The sequence below is a fragment of the Balaenoptera physalus genome, assembly GCF_965194825.1.
Source record: "Balaenoptera physalus genome assembly, chromosome: 11".
Lineage (NCBI taxonomy): Eukaryota > Metazoa > Chordata > Mammalia > Artiodactyla > Balaenopteridae > Balaenoptera > Balaenoptera physalus.
The window spans coordinates 59,296,042-59,317,840 of NC_138896.1; the positions used below are offsets into that span (position 1 = coordinate 59,296,042).

The window sequence follows — 21,799 nt, forward strand, 5'->3', positions numbered from 1 at the left end:
GATCTCTTGCCTCATTTATAGATTTAATCAGAAAAATGTATTCAGTAGAAAGTTCAACATTATCAGAGATGTTTCCATACCTAATATCTGAATTCTAGACTCACCTCAACTTAGTAAATGGATATTTGAAATAAGTCACTTCAACAATCTACACAAGAAAGTAGAAATATATCACTGGTTCAAAATCTTCTGAAAAAAGAATGCATAATAAAACATTCTTTTTAAACTTAGAAAATATTTTTATCTTTACACTAGACTGAATAAAATCTTCAACTCTACTTTGCAGTTACATCTTAATTAAAATAAAACACTACCTTGAATTACTCAACCAATGTTAATAAAATTTTTTAATAGATTAAATGCAGTGTTTGAACTAAGGATCAATATTGCATTAAATATACCATGTAAATGGGCAACATCAATAATTTTCAAATGGAGCTCATGCAACCTACATAGTTTGAAAGGACTCAGAAATCTGAACTTTTAACACAGAAACGAAATATTCTTGATTACTACTGGGTAAACTTGAAATACATGAAGAAAATCTTACCTTGTAACATCGAGGGCTTTCTGAACTTTTGCTTGAACAGACCCAAGCAAATCAGCACCCATTTTTTTTAGTAGTTGGGTCAGCAGTACAAACAACCAATCTTGAAGATCATCTTTGTGGACTTGTATGAAGTCCACTAAAGTCTCCAAAAACATGCTGAACACCTACAGTGGATAAACGGGGGAGGGAGGAGAAAAAGGAGGAAATATTGACCTCTATGATCAATTCAAAACTGAAATAGAAAGGAATACAGGAATCAGAGGCACAGCGATTGGCAGCCAAGCGGAAAAACAATCTCTCTTGCTTTTCATTGGACTCTGTGATACAAGAGTATATCTGAACTGTTATCCAACTTCTGCTGAAGTTCGACAATTAGCTATTCCATGCAGCATCACTTGGTAAAGAAACTTTGGCTATAATGGCTGGCACACCTAAGGTTGTCAATGATGCCACAGCTTAAACTGAAATCTATTTTATCTGAAATTTAGGGCAAGGAACTACCTATGGTCTCATCAGTCCTCAGCTCTTTGGAAGAGTGGCAGTGAGTTAATCAGAGGTTGACTATGCTGACAGCTACCTTAACATATATGATGATTTTGATATAACGGGTTAATAGGAGACTTCTTAGTTCTCAAAATGTCAGTGGTCACAAAATTTTTTGGTAGAAGACATATTATTTATTAAAACTGCCCCAAAAGTAATTTTAAATGAACTGGGATAACTATAACTGTACCTAAAATAAATAAAATCAGGATACAAATCTACATCTACATTTTAATGATTTCTAAAAAGTCCTAGATGGCATGCTATTAGTCTCCATTTCTATTGACAAGTTTTATACTGTTTCCAATATTAATCTACAAGTTTTAAACTTTTTGTAAGAGTCAGGAAAAATTTAAGGGAAGGGAAGCTAAAATTCATAAGTGCTTTATCTCACTAAAAATACTTATGGGGACTTCCCTGGTGGTCCATTGGTTAAGACTCCACGCTTCTACTGCAGGGGGCAGGGGTTCGATCCCTGGTCAGGGAACTAAGATCCCACATGCCGCGCGGCACAGCCAAAAAATTAAAGAAAACAAAACAAAACAAAACTTAGGAAAAGTGACATACTGTAAGGTTGTATCTCCTCAGTAAATTCAATATCATACAGGAAAATTTATTTCTAGGTAAAGAGGGAAAAGCTCTTAAGACAATGTCAGCCATGTTGTATTATATGAGATAATTTATAATCACAATGGATTATAAAAACTATGGTTTCAAAAGTTAAGCCCAAAGTAACTACGCTAATTTGAAAATTAAAGAGTTTTGTTCTCAATATATATTTTATTTCTTGAATTTCCTTTATATAGCTATACATGAACTTTTTTTTTCTTATGTTAGAAATGAAGGATTTTTATCTATCAGAATTATAACTAAGTTTTTCAACATTTGAATCTGAGTTAGAAAAAGTACACTTTAGCTACTTGCTCAAGACACTATCTGTAAAAGCAGAAACTATGACTATGAATTTCCTGTTACCTCTGACCCCCAGGCAGCAAGTACCTGCTTCAACACTGTTCTTATTCACAATGCAGATCCAGTAACTCTGGTCCTAACCCCACCCACAACCCGTGGCCCACAGCTTCACTGAAACTGTCTCTGGCTCCCTCCTCAGGGCTTGAACGCTGCTGAGGAACTTCACCAGACCTGCTCTGCGACAAGTTCATGTGTCTAAGCTAGTACTCACTCTTATTGGTACCTGGCAAATCTGTCAAGTGATGTCCTGGAGTCAGTCAGTACCTGCCTAGAAAGTCAAATGTTAAATATTCAGGAATTTTGTGAGCTGGTTGGTGGCTTGAAATCAGCCATGTGGGAATATTTACACCTCAGAAATTATAACGAACATTACAAATCAGGGCTTCCCGCTCCCTCTCAAACGTGGTTTACCAGTACAACACTCTAATTCTTTGGTTCACTTTCACTCTTATTGTTTCAACTCTTGCCTATTTTCCTGAAGAGTCCAACTTTAAGCTTTCTCTATGCCAAAATCCATTTTGAAAATCATAGACATTAGAATGCCCAAGTCAACCCTCCCATTTGATCTGGTTCTCAGGGAACTGAGAACAAGAAAATTAAGTGACTTCCCAAGGTTTCCACAGCTAATCAATGGCTAAGTCACTTGGTTTTTAATTGTGTTCCATCCGCTCTGCTACTAGACAACTTACCTCATCTACTTTACTGTCATTCATAATGAAATTCTACACTGACTTTTCCCTCACTTTGATTTCCTCTATAGCTATCCTTCTCATAATTGTTTCTCCAAGGAAGAGCCAATTTTATTCCTCTGTTAAGACTAATCTTGCTTTCTATATTCTTGTTCTTTAAAGTATGGTCTCCTCTATCTTTACTCTTTTATTCTCAACTTAAATTCTTTGCTTACAGATGCAGAAGACACTGTCTCAAGAATTTCTCCTTCAATTTCCATCCTATTGCACCCATCAGTTATCTTCTAATCGTGAAATGTAATAGCTTTTTCATTAGCTTAGTATGCTTAGCCATTCTGTAGCTTGACACTGTTTTTCCTCTTATTATCTCCCTTCCTTCTTTCATTCTTTTTACCAGGCATTTTCCTTTTGCATCCTGAATAAGGAGAGATGTAAGAGCCAGTCTTCATCCTGATTCTCTTTTCACCGAAAGTATGACTTCCTTGACAGGGCCTCTCTGTCCTAGCCTACTAGGCCCCACAATAACCTCTAGAATAGCTCTCACTTTTGGCCTTCCTCAAATCTGTTGATCACAACATCATCACAGGCACCAATTCTTTCTGACCGCAAGTCTGGATTTCTGCAACAGGCCAGAAAGTAAATATCCTAGGCTTTGCAGGCCATATAGTGTCTGTCGCAACTACTCAGCTCTGTCATCGTAGCACGGCCATAGACAGTATGCAAACAAGTGAGCTCAGCTGTGTTCCAATAAAACTTTACTTAGAAAACAGATGGCAGGCCAACTCATACTTCTTTCTCATCATCAGATTGTGACATCACTCTTTTGATAGAAACGAAATCCTTTCATGTCCCTTCACTGTCTGTAGAATAAAGTCTCCAAGGCTTAGACGAAGCTCTAACTCTCCAGACTCATGCTGGACCATTTGGCAACATAAACTCTTTGTCCCTGAACACATCTCACACACACTCCGGATTTCCTACCACACTCCCTAATCCCCCTATTTACACAAAGTGCATGACTTCCTACAAAGCTTACCACTCAAGTCCCAGCCAAAAAGCTTCTTGGACCTCTTTAGATAACAGCCACTGATCATCCCTACTTGGAACTTGTAGTGGGGCTAGATATATGGTGCTATTTCACTTTTTCTGAATTTATATCATCTTCCCATCTGGAATATATAACATTTAAGAAAAAAGACTATATATTTTTTAGTCTTGTATCGCCAATTAGAACGAAGCCTAAAGTTATCAGAGGCTGAGGACCAAATTAAAAAGTTGTTCAATGAATGTGCAGGAAAAGTTCCTTAAAGAGTAAGAATTTTCTCGTAAGTAAATAAACCTTACCCTGCAATTGGTAGCCAACCCTTTTTCTCAATGCAAGGGAAGATATGTAAGACCTTCCTTTCATGGCAGCCAAGATTTTCTTTTTCTTTCCTATAGTCTTTCTGACATCTCCCACTTCTCTGGACTCAGGCTAGTCATGCCGGGGAGGCCCTTTCTTCTCATCCTGACATAATCCAAAGTTTATGTTCCTGTCAAGATATGAATTGCTATTTTCTTAAAGAAGACTTTTCTGAATCTCTAATCAAAAGTAGAAATTTCTTTTGATTAGATAAAATGTGAGTATAACTGAATAAAAATGTAGACATGTTATTTATGGTACTCTATATATAGAATTACACTATTATTTTTCAAAATACTTATATCCTATCAATGGTACTTACTAAATGATAAATATATGCATATATATATATATCCATCCAAAATATGCATTGGAAATTTTGCATAAAATTTCTTACTTGACTGCCCTATCACAGAGAGTTCACTGTCAGATGCTGATATTCTCCCATTTCCTTATCTATGATTAAAGGAGAAAGAGGAAAGTGGACATATTAATATAGCACTAGGGCTAAAAATCTGATTTCAGAAGAGAAAGCTGAGAATCACTGCTCCTTAAACAGCCCTGTTTGCTTTTGTGGAATGCCATTAATAGAATATTAGAAAGCGCATATGTGGAGGTTGGAATTCAATTAAAAAAATTAATTGTGAAACTTGGGAATTATTTTTTTAATAATTCAATGAAACCAACCTTCAATGGAATCAATTTATAACTGTAGTTTATTGGAAAATTATAATATTTGAGCTATTACAATTGAGGCAGCCTTTTCTTAACCTCTTATATCTTAGGTGTGCCAGTCATCAAATATAGAACAGAAGAACATAATCAAATTAGATTAATTAGTAGATTAAAAAGCACATCTCCAAACAGAATGACAGTTTGCATAACTGCAAATAGCATTTCGTGGATTGCAAAGGGTCCAACACTGCATGAACTCTTCGGGAGAGAAAACAGAGAAAAAGGGTTAATTTCACAGTCATGCAGTAAAGTTAGGTTTCCAACAAATATTGAACCAACTTACTCTCTATTGAGAGTTCCAACACAGGGGACAGCATGCAAAAGGAAAAAAAGAAAAAAAAGAAAAACACACAAATTAGTCGCCATCAATGCCAAGTTCCTGTATGGAAGAAAAACACTTAGAAAATAAAAGTGACAAATGTTTTTCAAAGTTTTACGATAAACTCAAAATAGTTTTTAAAACAAGAGTTAAATGAATAGTATGGGAGAAGAGTATGTGATTTTCCTATATTTCTCTCTCACCTTCTTGCCAAGGAAATTTAAAAACAAAAAAACAAGCAAAAACTTGCTTCTTTTCCAGACCCTACTATCCTTGCGGCTCAACTTCTGGAAAAAATCTAAGACTAACAGACACCTGCCAAAATTTCTGTACAGTGCAAACATTTGCTTCTAAAGCACAGTATCTAGAATTTTTCTTTTATCTTTTTTTTTCCTCTTCAGAAGCAATGCATTCACAAGTTAAATTATTTCTGTGAAGGCTTGGAATAATTACTATTGTTTGGAGGTAAAAAGTAACTATACCACAACTTTTAATTTTCCCCAGGTAAGATGTATGTTGTGGTCTCCTGATCCTAAGACTGCAGACACTCTTCAGGAGACCAGATATGTCCTTCTAAGCAGGGAACTCAACTGTGTCGCATTTTAGTAGCCACAGATTGAATTCCTACCCCAGCTGTTCAAGACTTCAAGAGGTAGGACTATACAGACCATAAAATGTGAAATCAAACCATGCACTTTAGTGAAGGTGGCTCTTCTCAAGTAGGTCCTTCAGAGTCAAATGTCAGAATCACAGGGGATAGCTTTTGGCATCTGACACTCCTTACATTTGAAGGAAAAAATGGGTCTAGAGCAATCAAAATAAAAATTTGCCCTGAATTCCTTAATTTTTCAAACTTATTTATTTTTTAAAAACTTATATAGTGCTTGGTGTGTTGTAAGGGCTTTAAATACATTAACTCATTTAATCATCTTCGCAATCTTATTAACTCTATTTTACAGATTAAGAAACCAAGGCACACACTGCTAATAAGTGATGGAGGCAGAATTTGAACCCAAGCAATCTAGCTCCACTACCCATAGTTGTTATCACTGTGTTGTACTGCCTCTCTTAGAAAAATATTTAGAGGCTTTACAGAGTCATACACTGTGATTGTATGAGTAGTATCTGAAAGTTTAAAAAGTGTATTTATCAAGTTACGGACATCAAATAATTTCAGCTTGTAAACTGTATTTACCAACCACATTACTCCTGTCCCAGGAAAAAAGCCAGCATCTATTTCAACTGTATTCAGAAGTTGAAATAGAAGCTCTTTTCTAGCCCTTCCTTTCTGGGATGTGTATTGGAGCTCACCTGATATTTCAGTTGGACTCAGATGCTTACTCTAACACATGTAAGAGAAACATTCTGGGGGATGGAGGTGATCCTAGATGAAAGGAGATGGGGCTGCTGCTCACACCCTGGTTCTCTAAATAACCTGTTGGGGACAGCAGGTGGTCTCAATCATGTTGGGGAGAAGTAAGGACAGCTTTCAGTTAACATGGAAGCCAGCTACTATTCAGAAGCTGTTAACACAGAGATTGAAATGTTGACTTCAACTTAAAAGGACATGGGAAAACCCACCCAACCAACCTCATGGTATGAGGTGTCTCCTAAACACTACAGCCCATTCTGGGGGCAAGGCTTCAGACGATTTCTGCCCTGTGAGTTTCAGGATAGTTAAGGTTACAGATAAGTGATTCCAATTTCAGAGTGGAGAGCTAACCCACACTTGAGGAAGAAAAGAGAAGTCTCTTTGATGGCCTATTTCGAGGCTATGAGGAAAAGCACGTGGCACATTTGGGGAAATGAACGTAGTTTCCAGGCTGGGTTGAGAGTGAGAAGGGAATGACAAGCAAAAATGATTTGTTTGAATATTTTCTTGAGGGTAATGAGTAGTCACTGAAGGGTTTTAAGCTAGTAGAGAAGATTTACCTTTTAGAAAGGTTATTCAAAGATGCAGTGTGGAAGAGAATTTAGGGATAGGAGTTGGGGAGGAGGTGCAGCTGGCCAAAGATGATTGTGCCCTGAATTAGCAGTGAGAATGGAAATGTTTAGAAGGTTGAATCAATTAGGACTGAGTAAATTTCTAGAATGATGCCCAAATTCTTCACTTGAGCAATGAGAGGATAGTGGTTTCATCTAATGAGATAAAGCAATGCAGGAGGAAAAGTAGTTTTGAGGTTTAAGATGAGCAAAAGGCATGTAACTAAGTAAGTGCAGGAGAACAATGTGGGCTGGAAGTACCATTTGAGAGTCATTAGGATAAAGTGGGTGACTAAAGCTTCAGATAAGTACCCAGTGAAAAAGGAGGGCCTAAGGCAATGCTCTAAGCAACACCAATGTAAGTAAAACAAGCAGAGAGATAAGTGAAAAGAAAGAGTGTCTACTGTGAGGAAGACTGGATCAGGCACAACAGAAAACACCCCTCTTCCATCTCTCCCACATCCCTTTCCTTAAAGTGTCAGAAAAGATACACTGGATACACTCACAACAAGGTTGAAAAATAAAAAGGGATGTGAAACAGCAAACTGAAATTTATGAAAAATTCCTGGAAGACCAAGCAGATAAGACCATGTTAGCAAAAAATGGAGTACAGGTTTATGTGGCTACCAACAGCTTCAAGGTAAGACCTCCTGCCATTTCCATAGAAGAAAAGGTAGAAAGAATGGGCTTATGTGCAGTTAACTTTGCTAGTTTGGAGACAGGAAATGGAGTTTCTGCTGGATGGCTTCTATTTTCTTGGTAAGCTAAGAGGCCAGGACATATGCTTGGGGCATGAGCTGGGTGGAGAGGTGAACAGGGCTGGAGTTCTGAGGAAAGACTATCTGACACAGTCTCTGTGGAGGACAGAAGAAAAAAACTAGAGAAGAGGCAAGGCAGCACTGGGCTTTTAGACAAAAATCACAGATCAGAAATGGAGAATGGCACAATATACAGGAATAACAGGGCTGATTTCACCCAGCAGGGGCCAGTACATTGTTTCCCTTCAACAGTCTTAACCTTCAACCAGTGGCATGAGCACGAGCAGAGGTTCTTGAACATACTTCTATTTTAGTGTCAATGACCAGAGTTGACTGTATAGAACAGGGGTCGGGAAACTATGGTCTGAGAGCTAAAAATGGTTTTACATTTTAAAATGGTTTTTTAAAAAAGTCAAAAGAAAAGGCTATTTCGTGACCCATGAAAATTTTATGAAAATAAAAATTTCAATGTTCATAAGTAAAGTTTTATGGCAACCCAGCCATGGTTATTTGTTTAGATATTGTCTATAGGTACCTTTGTGCTATAATGGCAGAGTTCAGTAGTTGTGACAGAGATCATTATGGCCCACAAAGCTACAAATATTTACTACCTGGCCCTTTATAGGGAAAAACAAACAAACAAAAAAGGCCGACTCTTGATAGAGAACAAAATTTTACTTGGAAAGAAAAGAAAGCATCAAAAACAGCTGCTTGATCCTAATGACTGGACTGTTAGTACTTTATAAAATTAAAAAGGGGGGGATATCTACTATTTTAATAATATAAGGATATGATGCAAAAGCTCAAATCAAACCCTGATATTTTTAACCCAGCACAGTATGGTGATATATCCAGTTTATTCTTAATGAATTACATTACAGGCAGAGTCTCTGATGGACAATCACCAAACAAAAGCTGAACAAAAACGAATTAAAAAAAATCTTCCCTTTACATGTGTATTCACTGAACTAACCAAATAAAACAAAAACAAAACCAAACAAACAAAGCCGATGGATCAATAAGAATTGTACGTTGCTATAAAATCCCACAGAAAAAAAAAAGTCTCCTTCCTGAAAACTCTCGGAAGGATTGTGGCTGGTTCCCTGCATCTACTAAGGGAGGCCAAACATCTGTGCTTTCACCAATATCAAACTTGGTTTTCCTACTTGATCTTCAAGAGACTTTTTTTTTAATTTTAACATTTACTTTATTTAAAATTTTTTTTCTTCAAGAGGCTTTTAAAAAAAGTGTTTCTCTTTATTACTGTGCAAATCCTAGTATCCAACTAAATTGCATTATTGTCCTAACAAAAAAATAAAAAACTGTGACTTCAAGAAATAATCTAGCCTTACACTCTCATACCTTCCAGTAGAGATGAATTATATTACTTTTGAAGATGTTTTAAAACTCTATTTTTAAAAGTTGTAGAGATTATTAATTAAAACATCATTTAATGAAACAGGTCCACCTAGATCATAATTGTCTTGTCCTTTGGCTCATACTGCTAACAAAAAATGTCAACAGCTAATTTGTTCAGGATTTACAGAAATTTTTCCATTAAAGCAATTCCTACAGCTGTAATTAGTGGTAACAATATCAGTATAAAATGGTATGGTTATCTACATGCTCAGTTTGAAAGTTATAAACTTAGTGTACTTTAATCTTTGTCTTTAATGGGATCTTGCATTCTTGGATAAAATAAATATACCTTCTGATAAAAGGATAATCTTTAGAAGTTAAAGTACAAGCAATTTATAATTCTTAGCTGGATTTCAGTTTATGTATAGAGTAGGATTTTAGTATCTTTAAGTAGTGTCACAAGTAATGAAAATATTGAAAATAGAAAAAAAAATGAGGGGGAAATGACATGCGCAACAATAAAGTGAAGACAATTAAAAAAAACAATAAAGTGAAATTTGTTAATATCTTTCTTATGATTTCCCTTCCACATCTCCCTCTCACTTAGGTTAGAAATTCTCATGTAGACACCTGGTGTCCTAAAGGAAGATACTGAATAAAGTTTCACCATTGTCAAACACACTGCTGAAAACAGAATAAATGAGTCCATTTTACAACAAAATTTTACATTTTAAAGCAAAATTTCACAGTATACATGCAGACTATGCATAAGTACTTAAATATATTTTAATCAGCATTAAAAACTGAACAAAGTTCTGAAGATTTTTATGAACTATTTCAATATATGAAATGCTTCTTTTATATTACTAACAAACTATGGGTGAAGCCATATTTTGTGCTTTTTGTTATTTAATGGCAATTCTTTTCTACAAAATTGCTCTTTTAAGAATATATTTATGTTAATAGAGAAGGAAACTGAATAAAAAGTTAGAAACTTTTTTCAACTTACCCCAATTATTTCCTTTACAAATAGTAGAATGTTTTTAGAAATACAAATACTCACCCTAAGTGTATAAGAGTTTTGCATGTTACTATATATTCTTCAGCTTATAGTCTTAGATAATCTGTCTTTGGAGAAGCTTAAACAGTTACTAGAGAGCAATTTCTAAATTAAGTATGATATCAAATACTCAATTTCAATTATGTTTGAAAAGATCATTGCCATTTTAGGGCAATAACAAAACAAAAATGGCTTATAGTTTTTTGTTATTATTCACTTCTTTTTTGGGGCAATACAATAATGACACCTTATAGGAGTAATCTTAAATACTAAAACATACCTTGCCATGAGGATCAGCAAACATTCTTGTGAAAATTTCACATAATCTTTTCAGTTCAACTCGACTGTCAAAATAATAAAGTGGAATTAATATCTTGCTGTAGGAAGAAGTCATTTAAAAGTGACCTTACAGGGACTTCCCTGGTGGCGCAGTGGTTAAGAATCCACCTGCCAATGCAGGGGACACGGGTTCGAGCCCTGGTCCGGGAAGATCCCACATGTCGCAGAGCAACTAAGCCCGTGCGCCACAACTACTGAGCCTGCGCTCTAGAGCCCGAGAGCCACAACTACTGAAGCCCGCTCGCCTAGAGCCCGTGCTCTGCAACAAGAGAAGCCACCGCAGTGAGAAGCCCACACACTGCAATGAAGAGTAGCCCCCGCTCGCCACAACTAGAGAAAGCGGCGTTCAGCAACAAAGACCAAACACAGCCTAAAAAAAAAAAAAAGTGACCTTACATATAACTGGGCTTCTTAAAAAAAAAAAAAAAAAAAAAAAAGCTAAAAAAAATCATCCCTCCTAAATGAGAAATTAGTGGGATTTACTAGTCAGGGCTAAATACAAATTTATCAAATGCAACAATAATTCTGTAGTAACAGACACTATTTTAAAGGTTGAAAGTTATATGAAAAGAAATACAACTGTACTTCATTAATGTAGCACAACAGAGGAAAGTATACAGATGACATTCCCAGCACATGAATCTTATCCTTTTAAATGCTATGATGTTTTCTTAAATTTTGCACCTGAGGGCTAAAATCTTTCTAAACTATGACTATTTCCTTGTCATTTAAAATGATATACTGAACCTAATACTAACCTAATCTTGATGGGGCTGGGAACAACAATATGATGATTTATTGTAGTGATTCATGAACTGTGATATGAAAGCATTAAAATATATTAGGAAGTATATAGATAAACACTTATTTTAAATTATATAGTTCTAATACTTCCTAAAATAAACATTCAGCTAGTAAATCAAACTCTGATTTCAGGTATCAAGTCAGGAAGTGGCCCGCTATTTTCCACCACACTCAAACTTACAAATTTTCTGAAACTATGTTCTTAAAGGGATAGACTATAGAGATTTAAAACATTACACAGATAAAAACAATAAAGAGGGGCTTCCCTGGTGGCGCAGTGGTTAAGAATCCGCCTGCCAATGCAGGGGACACGGGTTCAAGCCCTGGCCCGGGAAGATCCCACATTCCGCAGAGCAACGAAGCCCATGCGCCACAACTACTGAGCCCGCGTGCCACAGCTACTGAAGCCTGCGTGCCTAGAGCCCGTGCTCCATGACAAGAGAAGCCACCGCGATGAGAAGCCCGCGCACCGCCACAAAGATTAGCCCCCTCTTGCCACAACTAGAGAAAGTCCACGCGCAGCAACGAAGACCCAACGCAGCTGAAAATAAAATAAATAAAATAAATTTAAAAAAATAAAGAATTTAGAGAGGAAAAGCAAGCAAAAGCCATTAGGAAAGGAAACCAAATCAAACCCAACTAAAAACCAATATAAACTTTTTTTTTTTTTAAACTTTATTTTTTGGCCACACCACACAGTATGGGGGATCTTAGTTCCCCGACCAGGGATCAAACCCGCACCCACTGCAGTGGAAGCGTGGAGTCTTACCCACTGGACCACCAGGGAAGTCCCTAAACTTCTGTTCTTAGAGAAATTCACTCCAAATCCATTTCATATTATACCAAGATTCAAATATTACACAAACACAAAGAATACACCTTCATTTCCAAATGAGCATAAATATTCTTTCATCTCACTGAAAAACTTATCAGGAATGAATTTTAATAATGAGTCAGCTTTAATATTATGCATATTTTATTATTTATTTTCATTAAAAAAATTAATAACATTTTTCATTTAACATCTATTTGTGAATAAAAAGTTTCCTTTTAGAATGTTTCTTTAAATAGAGCAAGTTAATTAAAATTTTTAAAAGTAACAATAGTATAGATGGTCCTAAAGGATTAAGGCTTAGGAAAATATTTTGATGCCACCTTCTGAACTCAGGACACGTATGAGCCCATACCAGTACCTTTAAAGTGTTATGAAAAAGTCAAGTCAAAAAGTGCTAACCAGAGAGGACAATTATTATTATTATTATTATTTTAATTAATTAATTAATTAATTTATATATTGCTGTGTTGGGTCTTCGTTTATTGTGCGAGGGCTTTCTCTAGTTGCGGCGAGCGGAGGCCACTCTTCATCGCGGTGCGCGGGCCTCTCACTATCGCGGCCTCTCTTGTTGCGGAGCACAGGCTCCAGACGCGCAGGCTCAGTAATTGTGGCTCACGGGCCCAGTTGCTCCGTGGCATGTGGGATCTTCCCAAACCAGGGCTCGAACCCGTGCCCCCTGCATTGGCAGGCAGACTCTCAACCACTGCGCCACCAGGGAAGCCCCGAGGACAATTATTTTAAAGACGATATAACTCACCTTAGCGTTCTCTGATTTTTTAGTAAGTTCTGCAGACCCAGGAGGCCTTCTTTCCTTTCTGACCAGTTGGAGCTAGCACATCTGTTGAGGACTTCTGCCACGTCTTCCGTCTGCCTCATGTATGTAGGAATACTACCATTCCGAGAGCTATAGGAGCGTTCTGAACAAGCACTGGATGCATCGCTGTTGGCATCATCATCGGAATGCATCCCATAGGATTCATATCTTCTGCGAGCAGGTTTTTTCTGTTACACAGAAAGACTCTCATTAGTGGTAGCTAAAATAATATGCCGGTATTTCACAAATTTCTACTGACCGTAAAAAGACTGGTTTTTGTTTAAAAATCAGTGTAAAGCATGCTGCTAATCATTGTAATAATAAAATGTTGATATTTAGTTTTTCTTCAGAAAACATGTTTTAGGAGTTAGTAGATGATGAAATATTCTTTAACTATGGGGAGTGGTAAAAGCAAAATAAGACTACTGTATGGAAGTCAGATATGTAAAGTGGGGAGCACTGAAAACATGGGGTTCTTCCTTTTCTTTTTCCTTTTTCTGGAAAACCAAAAAGAACTACAAGAGTATAAACAAATGGACTCTGTACTAAAATTCTGAGTTGTTAAGAAGAAATTACTACCTTTTTAAAGGATGAGAATGGATCAGAAAATGGGCAATGGATCAGAAAAACATGTTTCCCCATGTAAAGTTCTATTTTTTTCTGTCTCTCAACCTTCTCTTTCCTCTATTCTCCTTTCACTTTTACTATCACTTGTCTTGCCACTCTTTCTTCTCTTGTACCCAACCCTGACATTTCCTAGAGAAGTAAAATACAGAGAATGATGAGAGCCTGTTTTGCTTACTCTTACTTTTAGGAGGCAAGCTCCTGGAGGGTCCTCCATATTTTTCCCAATGTGTCTATACTGTCTATTTCAATATTTATGAGAAAGCATATTTAGATTCCTTTGATTTCTTTACATCTGAAGCTTATTATTTAATAAATGTAACTGCTAATTTTACTTTGAATATTAAAAGTGAAATGAGACAGAATAAATAGGTTATTTGAGATTTCTTTGGAAGAATTAGAAATAAATCTTTATGTAATCTGATATTTGAATTTAGGCTGGTGAGCAGTGAAGATATTTCTAAGAAACATTTAAGCACAATAATTTTACACAGCTCCAGGTGACTTAAATCCTCCAAGTTTAAAATCTAAAAGAAATATAACTTGAACTCAATGAAAAATAGTTTTATAATGACATTTCCATCACTAAATTGATTTTAGAGGCACCAACTTAATTTAGAATGGCAAAAATGTGGTATTTCCTGTGTTGGTCTTCAAGACCAGTTTTGTTATAGACATCAGTGTCGATGACATCATTGCATTTGTACAAAGTAGTCAGGCTTAAAGGATGAGAACCCCCATAGGACACTCTATTTAAGCACTATTTCCCTGTTGATAATCATATAATCATATAATCATATATACAGAAAAATGATGTATATCTAAGGATTTTATTACTTCCATTTGAATTTTTTATAGAAGACTATCATCTGTTAAACTGATGAAGGAAAGAAAAAAAAGTTATGGTATCGTAAGATGTCAGAAAACAGCAATGTCTATACCTTAGTCCGTATGTCTCCTAAGAGCTGAGAGCAGATTTTTAAAGAGAAAAATTGAAAATAATGAAAAACATTTTGCTAAACAGCACAGTGAAGTAGGCATAAACAATGCCCATAATTAGAAACATTAACTTTTTAAATATATAGATACATAAGAACTGCTTATTAGGAGAATATATCTTTAACTTGTCAATATCCTTTAGTCCAAAGGAAAAAAATCTAAGCTACAGAAATATTCCCATAACCAGTTTTCCCAAAGAAACTCAAGTCTTCTTCCTATTTGGATCCTTTTGTTGTTTCCAAAGTTAGTTTTATTTCTATGATTTTCCCTAGGTCCAATTAGACTTAATAGTTGGATAGTCTTTTCCTAAAAACTGATAGTTATAACTGGAATATCTATGTTATGTAAATAATGGAAGTATTCACAGTCAAATTATTGGGATTCAGCTTTTAGCCCTGGTGGCTAAATATTCCTCATATAAATCAAATACAACATCTTATGACAAGTAATAGTTCAAGAATAATCCATTCAATTCATAAAATTTATGTGAGCAGAATTTAACTAGTAAATCATCCACTTACAAGAAACTAAAAAGCATAATTTGAGAAATACACTGATGAGGAATAGCAAATTTAAAACATATGACTAATTTAATATCACCAGAACAAGATGTGATCAATATGTCCCAAGCTCAAGAGAACAAAGTTCCTACTTAGTTATATTGATTAGAAAAATCAGATGGCTAAGGTAAAGAGAAAAATTCAGCACATACAGACTGTTAGAACAGAACTACATGTGACTACATTTAATATATTACAGCTATGATCAATGAATATTTTTAAAAACTTATTTTTCAAATATAGGTGGCAAATATCTTATCAACACTGGTTAAGAGGTGATATGTGGTTTTAAAAGGCATAATGTATTTTTAAATTTCAAAACAAAGATGACACCTTTATAAGTTCAGTGTAAAAAACTGAGTAAATGCTTACTTCTCAAATATAGGATTAATATCATAATTTGAAAGAGAAATTATCATGTTGAACTGACTTGGGAAAAAGGCAAAAGCCCATTAAAATCACTGTTTCTAATACTTCCTTCATAATTTTAAGTGAGAAAAACTACAGAGATATCTGCACAGCACTCTTCTGACAAACCATCATAGATCTACGGATTATGTTTTTAAGCCTCACTGTTTAATGTGTCAGGTATAAAGAGCCAGAAAGATATCTTAAATATAATTTGTTTTGAAGTTGTACTTTCTCTCAGCTCAGAAAATACAAATAAGTAAAAGACTAAACAAAACCGTACCCCAAACTAAAACAATCCCTAAATAGCCAAGGTTAAGCTAAACTTGAAATTACATACTTGTAGTGTACATATTTATATACTAATCTATCTGCCTTTATTCTCAGTGTATTACAGTGCATAAAAAACATCACCATATTAACAATATCAATATTTATATTCCTGACATCCCATCAATTACTATGGGCCCTGGCTTAAAAATTTGGCAATTAATAAAGATCAAGAATTAATTATACTGTTTTCCTTTTTACATTGCCCACATTTGATCTTCCTAGATTTAATCCACAAGAATTTTCCCATCTCCTTTCCCACACTTGTGGATTGGCTCACTCATACATTAGTTTCACAGCTGGAACATCTGTAAAGATAAGGAAATGGAGAAAAGTACCAAGGCATCTGCTACTGCCTCCTCCACGTCGGAACCTGTGTTCAGGACTCGCATGGCACTGACAGAAGATGACAATCGGCTTGATTGGCTGATCCCATACCCTGGACCTAATTCATCAGAAGAAGGAAAATAGCTTTGAGAGAGCCATAGATGTAACAGGGTCATGTTGGAAACTTTAAGATCCTTAAGAGGAGGAAAAAAAAACCAATGGGGCAAAGCATTTTAAAAGCAATACTATATTCTCTGGGTACATTTATTTTTGGTCAAATAAAAGGGCAAAGGCAATTAAAATCATTGACAGTGTGGGAAGTAAATTTAAAGAATAGTAGCTATGATATACTTTTCACCAGAAGATAGAAGAAAGCATGGCTGGCCAACTAAGGGCTTGCAAGTCTATAGCCCTGTAATTAATCTAGCTCTATCAGTCAGGCAAATCTCATCTGTTTGCTTGAGCCACAGAGCAGCCCAGAACAAAGATCAATTCTCAAACCAGTAACGATTAGGGAGCTCAACGAAGGAACGCCAGGAATTTACAAGGGAAAACCCCTCCAATTATTATCTCTTCTCCTTCAAGATAGGCTGATTCATTCTGTAACTAAGATGTATCATTAGATATTTGTCAAGGACCTACTATTGCCCGACACTCTGAGGTATGTAAAGACAAACCATAGATGGGTTCTTCCTCTCAACTACTTTCTACAATATATCATCATTTACAATTAAAACACTTCATCCACCATTTTGGTTTTTTTTTTTTAAACATATATACAAAGATGAAGTACATAACTGAGAACATAAAACAATTTTATATTTTAAAATGACATAACTTAGGTTATACAAAAGAAAAATGCCCATCTCCAGTGAGAAAAATGTTCAAATAAGATTGCTGAAGGGAAAAAAGTTACTCGGGGGAAAATTTTTTTAAAAACCCACAAATGACTTATTCTCCAACAAATTAAATGCAAATAAAACAAATCAATTTTAAAACATGATTACTCAATGGAAACTGACAAGGACAAAAAACTTAAGATGAATGCACAGATGATAGTGAAAATGTACTCATCCTTCACCTGAGGCCCCATACACATCGGGGGCGTAGAGGGCACCAGTAGATCTGGAATGGTGTCTGGAGGCTGGAATAACAGGACCATACAAACCTCATCTATTACTACAGAAACAAGGAATAGTGGCAGCACTACAGTCAGGCAAGGAGAGTTAGTTCACATTGGTATTACTATTAATAGTTAAGGATCAGAATATTGCCTTAGACTAGGGCAACTGAACACTTGCATTGCAATATCTTCCTTGACACACAACAGATCTTACACCTAAGGGGACAGACAAGCTCACAGGAGACAAAAAAGTAAGTATTCAAATGGAAGGAAATGTCAAAAGTACAAGCATGAGACAAAAAAATGAACACTGTAGTTTCAAAAAAAAAAACCACTATGGTAAATAGTAACCAATAATAATCCCATCTCCTCTAATCCTGAACCCAGTGAGGCAGTTGTTACTATTCAATTTTACAAATAGCTAAACTAAAGCACAGAGAAAAGTTAATTTGATCAAGGCCACACCTCAGTATCTGTAGTCTTTCAAGGTCTTTGCTCTTAAATAGTACACATACCATCTTTACATTGTTCAAAAGATAACATACCTCATTTATGTTAACATAAATGTTTTCTATAATGGTTCACAGTATATAAATTCTGCATTCAGTAGATTATTTAAATATCAAAGCACATTTTGAGCACCAAAAAAGGGGAGTATTAACAATTTAATCAAAAAACCTAGAAACTTCTGACTTCTCCTTATATTTATGACATCTCTCTAAATCTAAATTTAGGATATTTAAAATTTTAGATCTTAAAATCCTGATTTTCATAACATCATAAAGTCAGTCTTTTTCTTACACATGCAAACAAATAAGCCAGGAAAAAATCATTTTATTATTTAATGAAACATATTACTCATTTTAAAAGTTACTCTGCTTCAGATATATTAATGAGAACAGTTAAAATACTTTTATTACATGAATTACTCTTTCCTTTGCCACAGGACCTTAATGAATAAGAAAATGATCAAAAAGACTGAGAGATAGGATTAAAGAGAGAATGTTGCATAAAATGTTTAACAGACCCTGAAAGGTGATTGGTATCATTAGTAAAACATACTAATACATAGTTTTAATTTTACCCAACAGAATAATTTCTAAAATGATAAGGAAGAGTTGAAGCAATATGGAAATGCTTTAATAGATGAAAAAATTTTGAAAACCTTTTGAAATCAATAGTTATCTGTGGCTGAAGATAACACTCACGTGCTTGTAATAATGTAAGTCTTTTTTTGAATCTTGGTTCCAGAAACAGATGGAAACTAAGAGTGTGAGTTCCAGAGTTCATCTTTGTTTAGCTCTGATTTATTTCTGGGGTTTTAGGGCCCTGATGCTGGCCTTGTGTTACAACTGAATAAATGGCAAGCTATGGGATTCATCTGCTGAATGGCCGTATTCAAGTCAGAGGCGACAAAATGATTCACCAAATAAACAAAGAGAAAAATGTAGGCAAATATGGCAGAAAATGGGAATGAAAAGGACAACCTGATCTCTGGGAATGCTATCTTCATCTCTGTGTAATAAACAGGACTAATCTGCTATCTTTACTATGCAATATCCATATGTAAATAAAGGGCTATAAAATTCAATTCTTCTATAACTATATGATTAAAAGGTTTAACCACCTTTAAACCAAATAGGATGTTTCATCACAATTGGGAAAACTACCTCCTTTAATAATAAAATTTAAATGATTTAAATTGCCAAATGGTGGCTTTGAGGTAAATCTAGATCAATGACTGAACAACGTATCTCTTTAAAAATAGGCATGACCCCCTAGAGGAGTGGGATGGGGGGGTGGGAGGGAGGAGCAAAAGGGAGGGGATGGGGGATACATGTATACGTTCTGATTCACTTTGTTATAAAGCAGAAACTAACACAACATTGTAAAGCAATTATACTCCAGTAAAGATGTTAAAAAAAAAGGCATATTAACATGTTTATGTTTTAAGTAATTAGAAGTTGGTTATAAATTTCCTCTAATCTCTGACTATTGCACAGGTTTAAACGGTACAGAAACCTATTTTTGTATCTTCCTGATATCTCACATTTTCTACTAATTCTACATTATACAAATGTAAGTATTATACCGTTAAAAAAATCTAAGATCCTCGCCACTGATGTGTAACACAACTAACTGTAGGTAAGCAAGCACTGTTCCAGGGGGAAGACGTGGAAGAGCAGTTGCAGCAGTGACGATGACCGTGATAACCACGGGCTCACCGTGTGCAAACACTGCTCTGAGGGACAGTTTTCATGTATTCTCTCCTTTACAGTGTCTTCAAATCAATGCTAAGAACTACATGCTATTATTATTCTAGCTTTACAGATAAGGAAAAACCCAGATATAAAACAGCTACAGAGCTGGGGTATCAACCAGGTCATCTGACCCGAGAACATATGCTCTTAACTACCACACACCCACTCTGCTTCCTTTGACTCTTCAAGGTGGCATGCTTACTTTATACAAATGTAAGATTTATTTCATTTTTAAACATATATGCATGAGGATGTACCATATATATATGTATATGTATGTGTGTGTGCATGTATACACACACATACACAGATACTCTACAGACTAAGCCTACTGTATATTGTACATGAACTAAATCTACCTCTGGCAAAGTACAGAAGGAAACTCTTTGGCACCTGGGACTGGAACACAAACAAGGGTTGAGGATACCCCTGCCTGAGTTCCTAGTTCAAAGGGTCAGTACAGGATAGTCTAGTAGTGATATAGTTGAGCCAAATGGCCCAAAGAACTAGAAATTAACCTCTAGAAATTCTATACTAATGTGTCTATTGAAGGAAATAATAATTCCAATAAATAATGAGTGGAACTATGCTCTACGTTAAGTGTCACAAAGTCTGAAGTGCAACTCTCTTAAGTATTACAATAACCTACATTTTATGGAATTAAAAGAAAAAACCTGAAATGGCTATAGGTAAGTGCATATAAACAAAGTATTAGTTAAAATGCTGAGGACCACACAGAAATTCTAAAGATTTTCAACATAAAAAATTCTGCCTCTCCAATTACTCTAAAATATTTAGTTTTTTAAAAATCATTTAATATTTTTATAATTGAGGTAAATATAGTATTATAATCAAGGGTATAATACAATCTCTATAATCAGGGACAGACAGGTTTCACAGCAATGACATGATATAAGCTAATGCATGAGAAATGTTGTTAAATTGTAAAATACTGTAAAAATGTTAATCCCTCCCATTTTAATAAGTAGTTCATATATTATTTTGTAGCATTCTTTCTAGTAATCTGAAATATCTAAGGTGAAATGTTAATATTTCTGCTAAAAAGGACAAAAGTTTTTATTTTTATCAAACTAAATAGTCCATATTTCACTTAAGAGTAAATATTTAAATATTGTCCTTAAATTTTATAGGGAGATTTGTTAAGAAAAATCTTGAATTCAATATTCTGTAGTTTAAATCTATATGATATTTACTTGATTATGAAGGCAATTTGTTTATCCAATGTCTAACTTGCTCATTTAAGACAGATAAATGTCAAAGGAATTGCCCAAACATATAATTTCCTTCTGACTGTCTTTAAAAAGACAGAAAAGAGATAGAGGAAAAGATACAGTTGAAGAAATCATCAACTAAATCCAGGGTGTGTTGAGGTTATCAGATGGTAGGAACACAACAGGAAAGCAATTTGCCTCACACCTGCCCAAACACTTACCAAGGGGCTGAAAAGAGCGAACAGGACTCGTATCCCTGCTGCTCTCCCGACTGGCTTCCCGGCTGCACCCTTGACTCACACTTGGTCGAGGAATACGACTGCTTCGGGCTGGTATGAAGCAACAGCAGCACAGAAGGGGAGTAAACAGGAGATAGAGTTTGTATTTTTGATATTTTGATTTTATTCTTTTTTTCTTTCCTTTCTTTTTTTTTTTTGGCCACTCCATGCAGCATGCGGGATCTTAGTTCCCCGACCAGGGATCGAAACCATGCCCCCTGCAGTGGAAGTGCAGAGTCTTAACCACTGGATCAGCAGGTAAGTCCTTATTCTTTTCTTTCTTAAAAACTAATAAATAAGTTTTTGCTAAGGTTGAGAAGAAATTTTTCTTGATGAAGCATTACCAGGAATACAGTTAAAATTCTTGAATACAGTCTTCTAGTTTGTATGTGATTAGAAGAGTAAAATGATATTTTACTAAAATGAAAAGATTTAAAATATAAATGAATTATACTTTCAAGATAAGATATCTAATTCCATTTTTAACCTATATTT

At 35.3% G+C, this 21,799-nt stretch overlaps 1 protein-coding gene across 39 annotated transcripts in view; it reads right to left on the reverse strand.

The window, feature by feature from the left end:
* The window catches only part of CLASP2 (cytoplasmic linker associated protein 2), a 176,764-nt gene that overhangs the window by 33,889 nt on the left and 121,076 nt on the right, over positions 1 to 21,799 (reverse strand). For 14 of the 39 annotated variants that reach the window (XM_082411763.1, XM_082411766.1, XM_082411799.1 and 11 more), the window contains 7 exons: positions 21,248 to 21,355; positions 17,492 to 17,554; positions 16,422 to 16,528; positions 14,728 to 14,751; positions 13,106 to 13,350; positions 10,651 to 10,714; positions 551 to 714 (listed from right to left, as the gene is read on the reverse strand). In XM_082411763.1, the coding sequence (XP_082267889.1) occupies positions 551 to 714; positions 10,651 to 10,714; positions 13,106 to 13,350; positions 14,728 to 14,751; positions 16,422 to 16,528; positions 17,492 to 17,554; positions 21,248 to 21,355 (775 nt within the window). The remainder of the gene's footprint in view (positions 1 to 550; positions 715 to 10,650; positions 10,715 to 13,105; positions 13,351 to 14,727; positions 14,752 to 16,421; positions 16,529 to 17,491; positions 17,555 to 21,247; positions 21,356 to 21,799) is intronic. The other 25 variants (XM_082411776.1, XM_082411772.1, XM_082411777.1 and 22 more) reach the window with 3 other exon arrangements.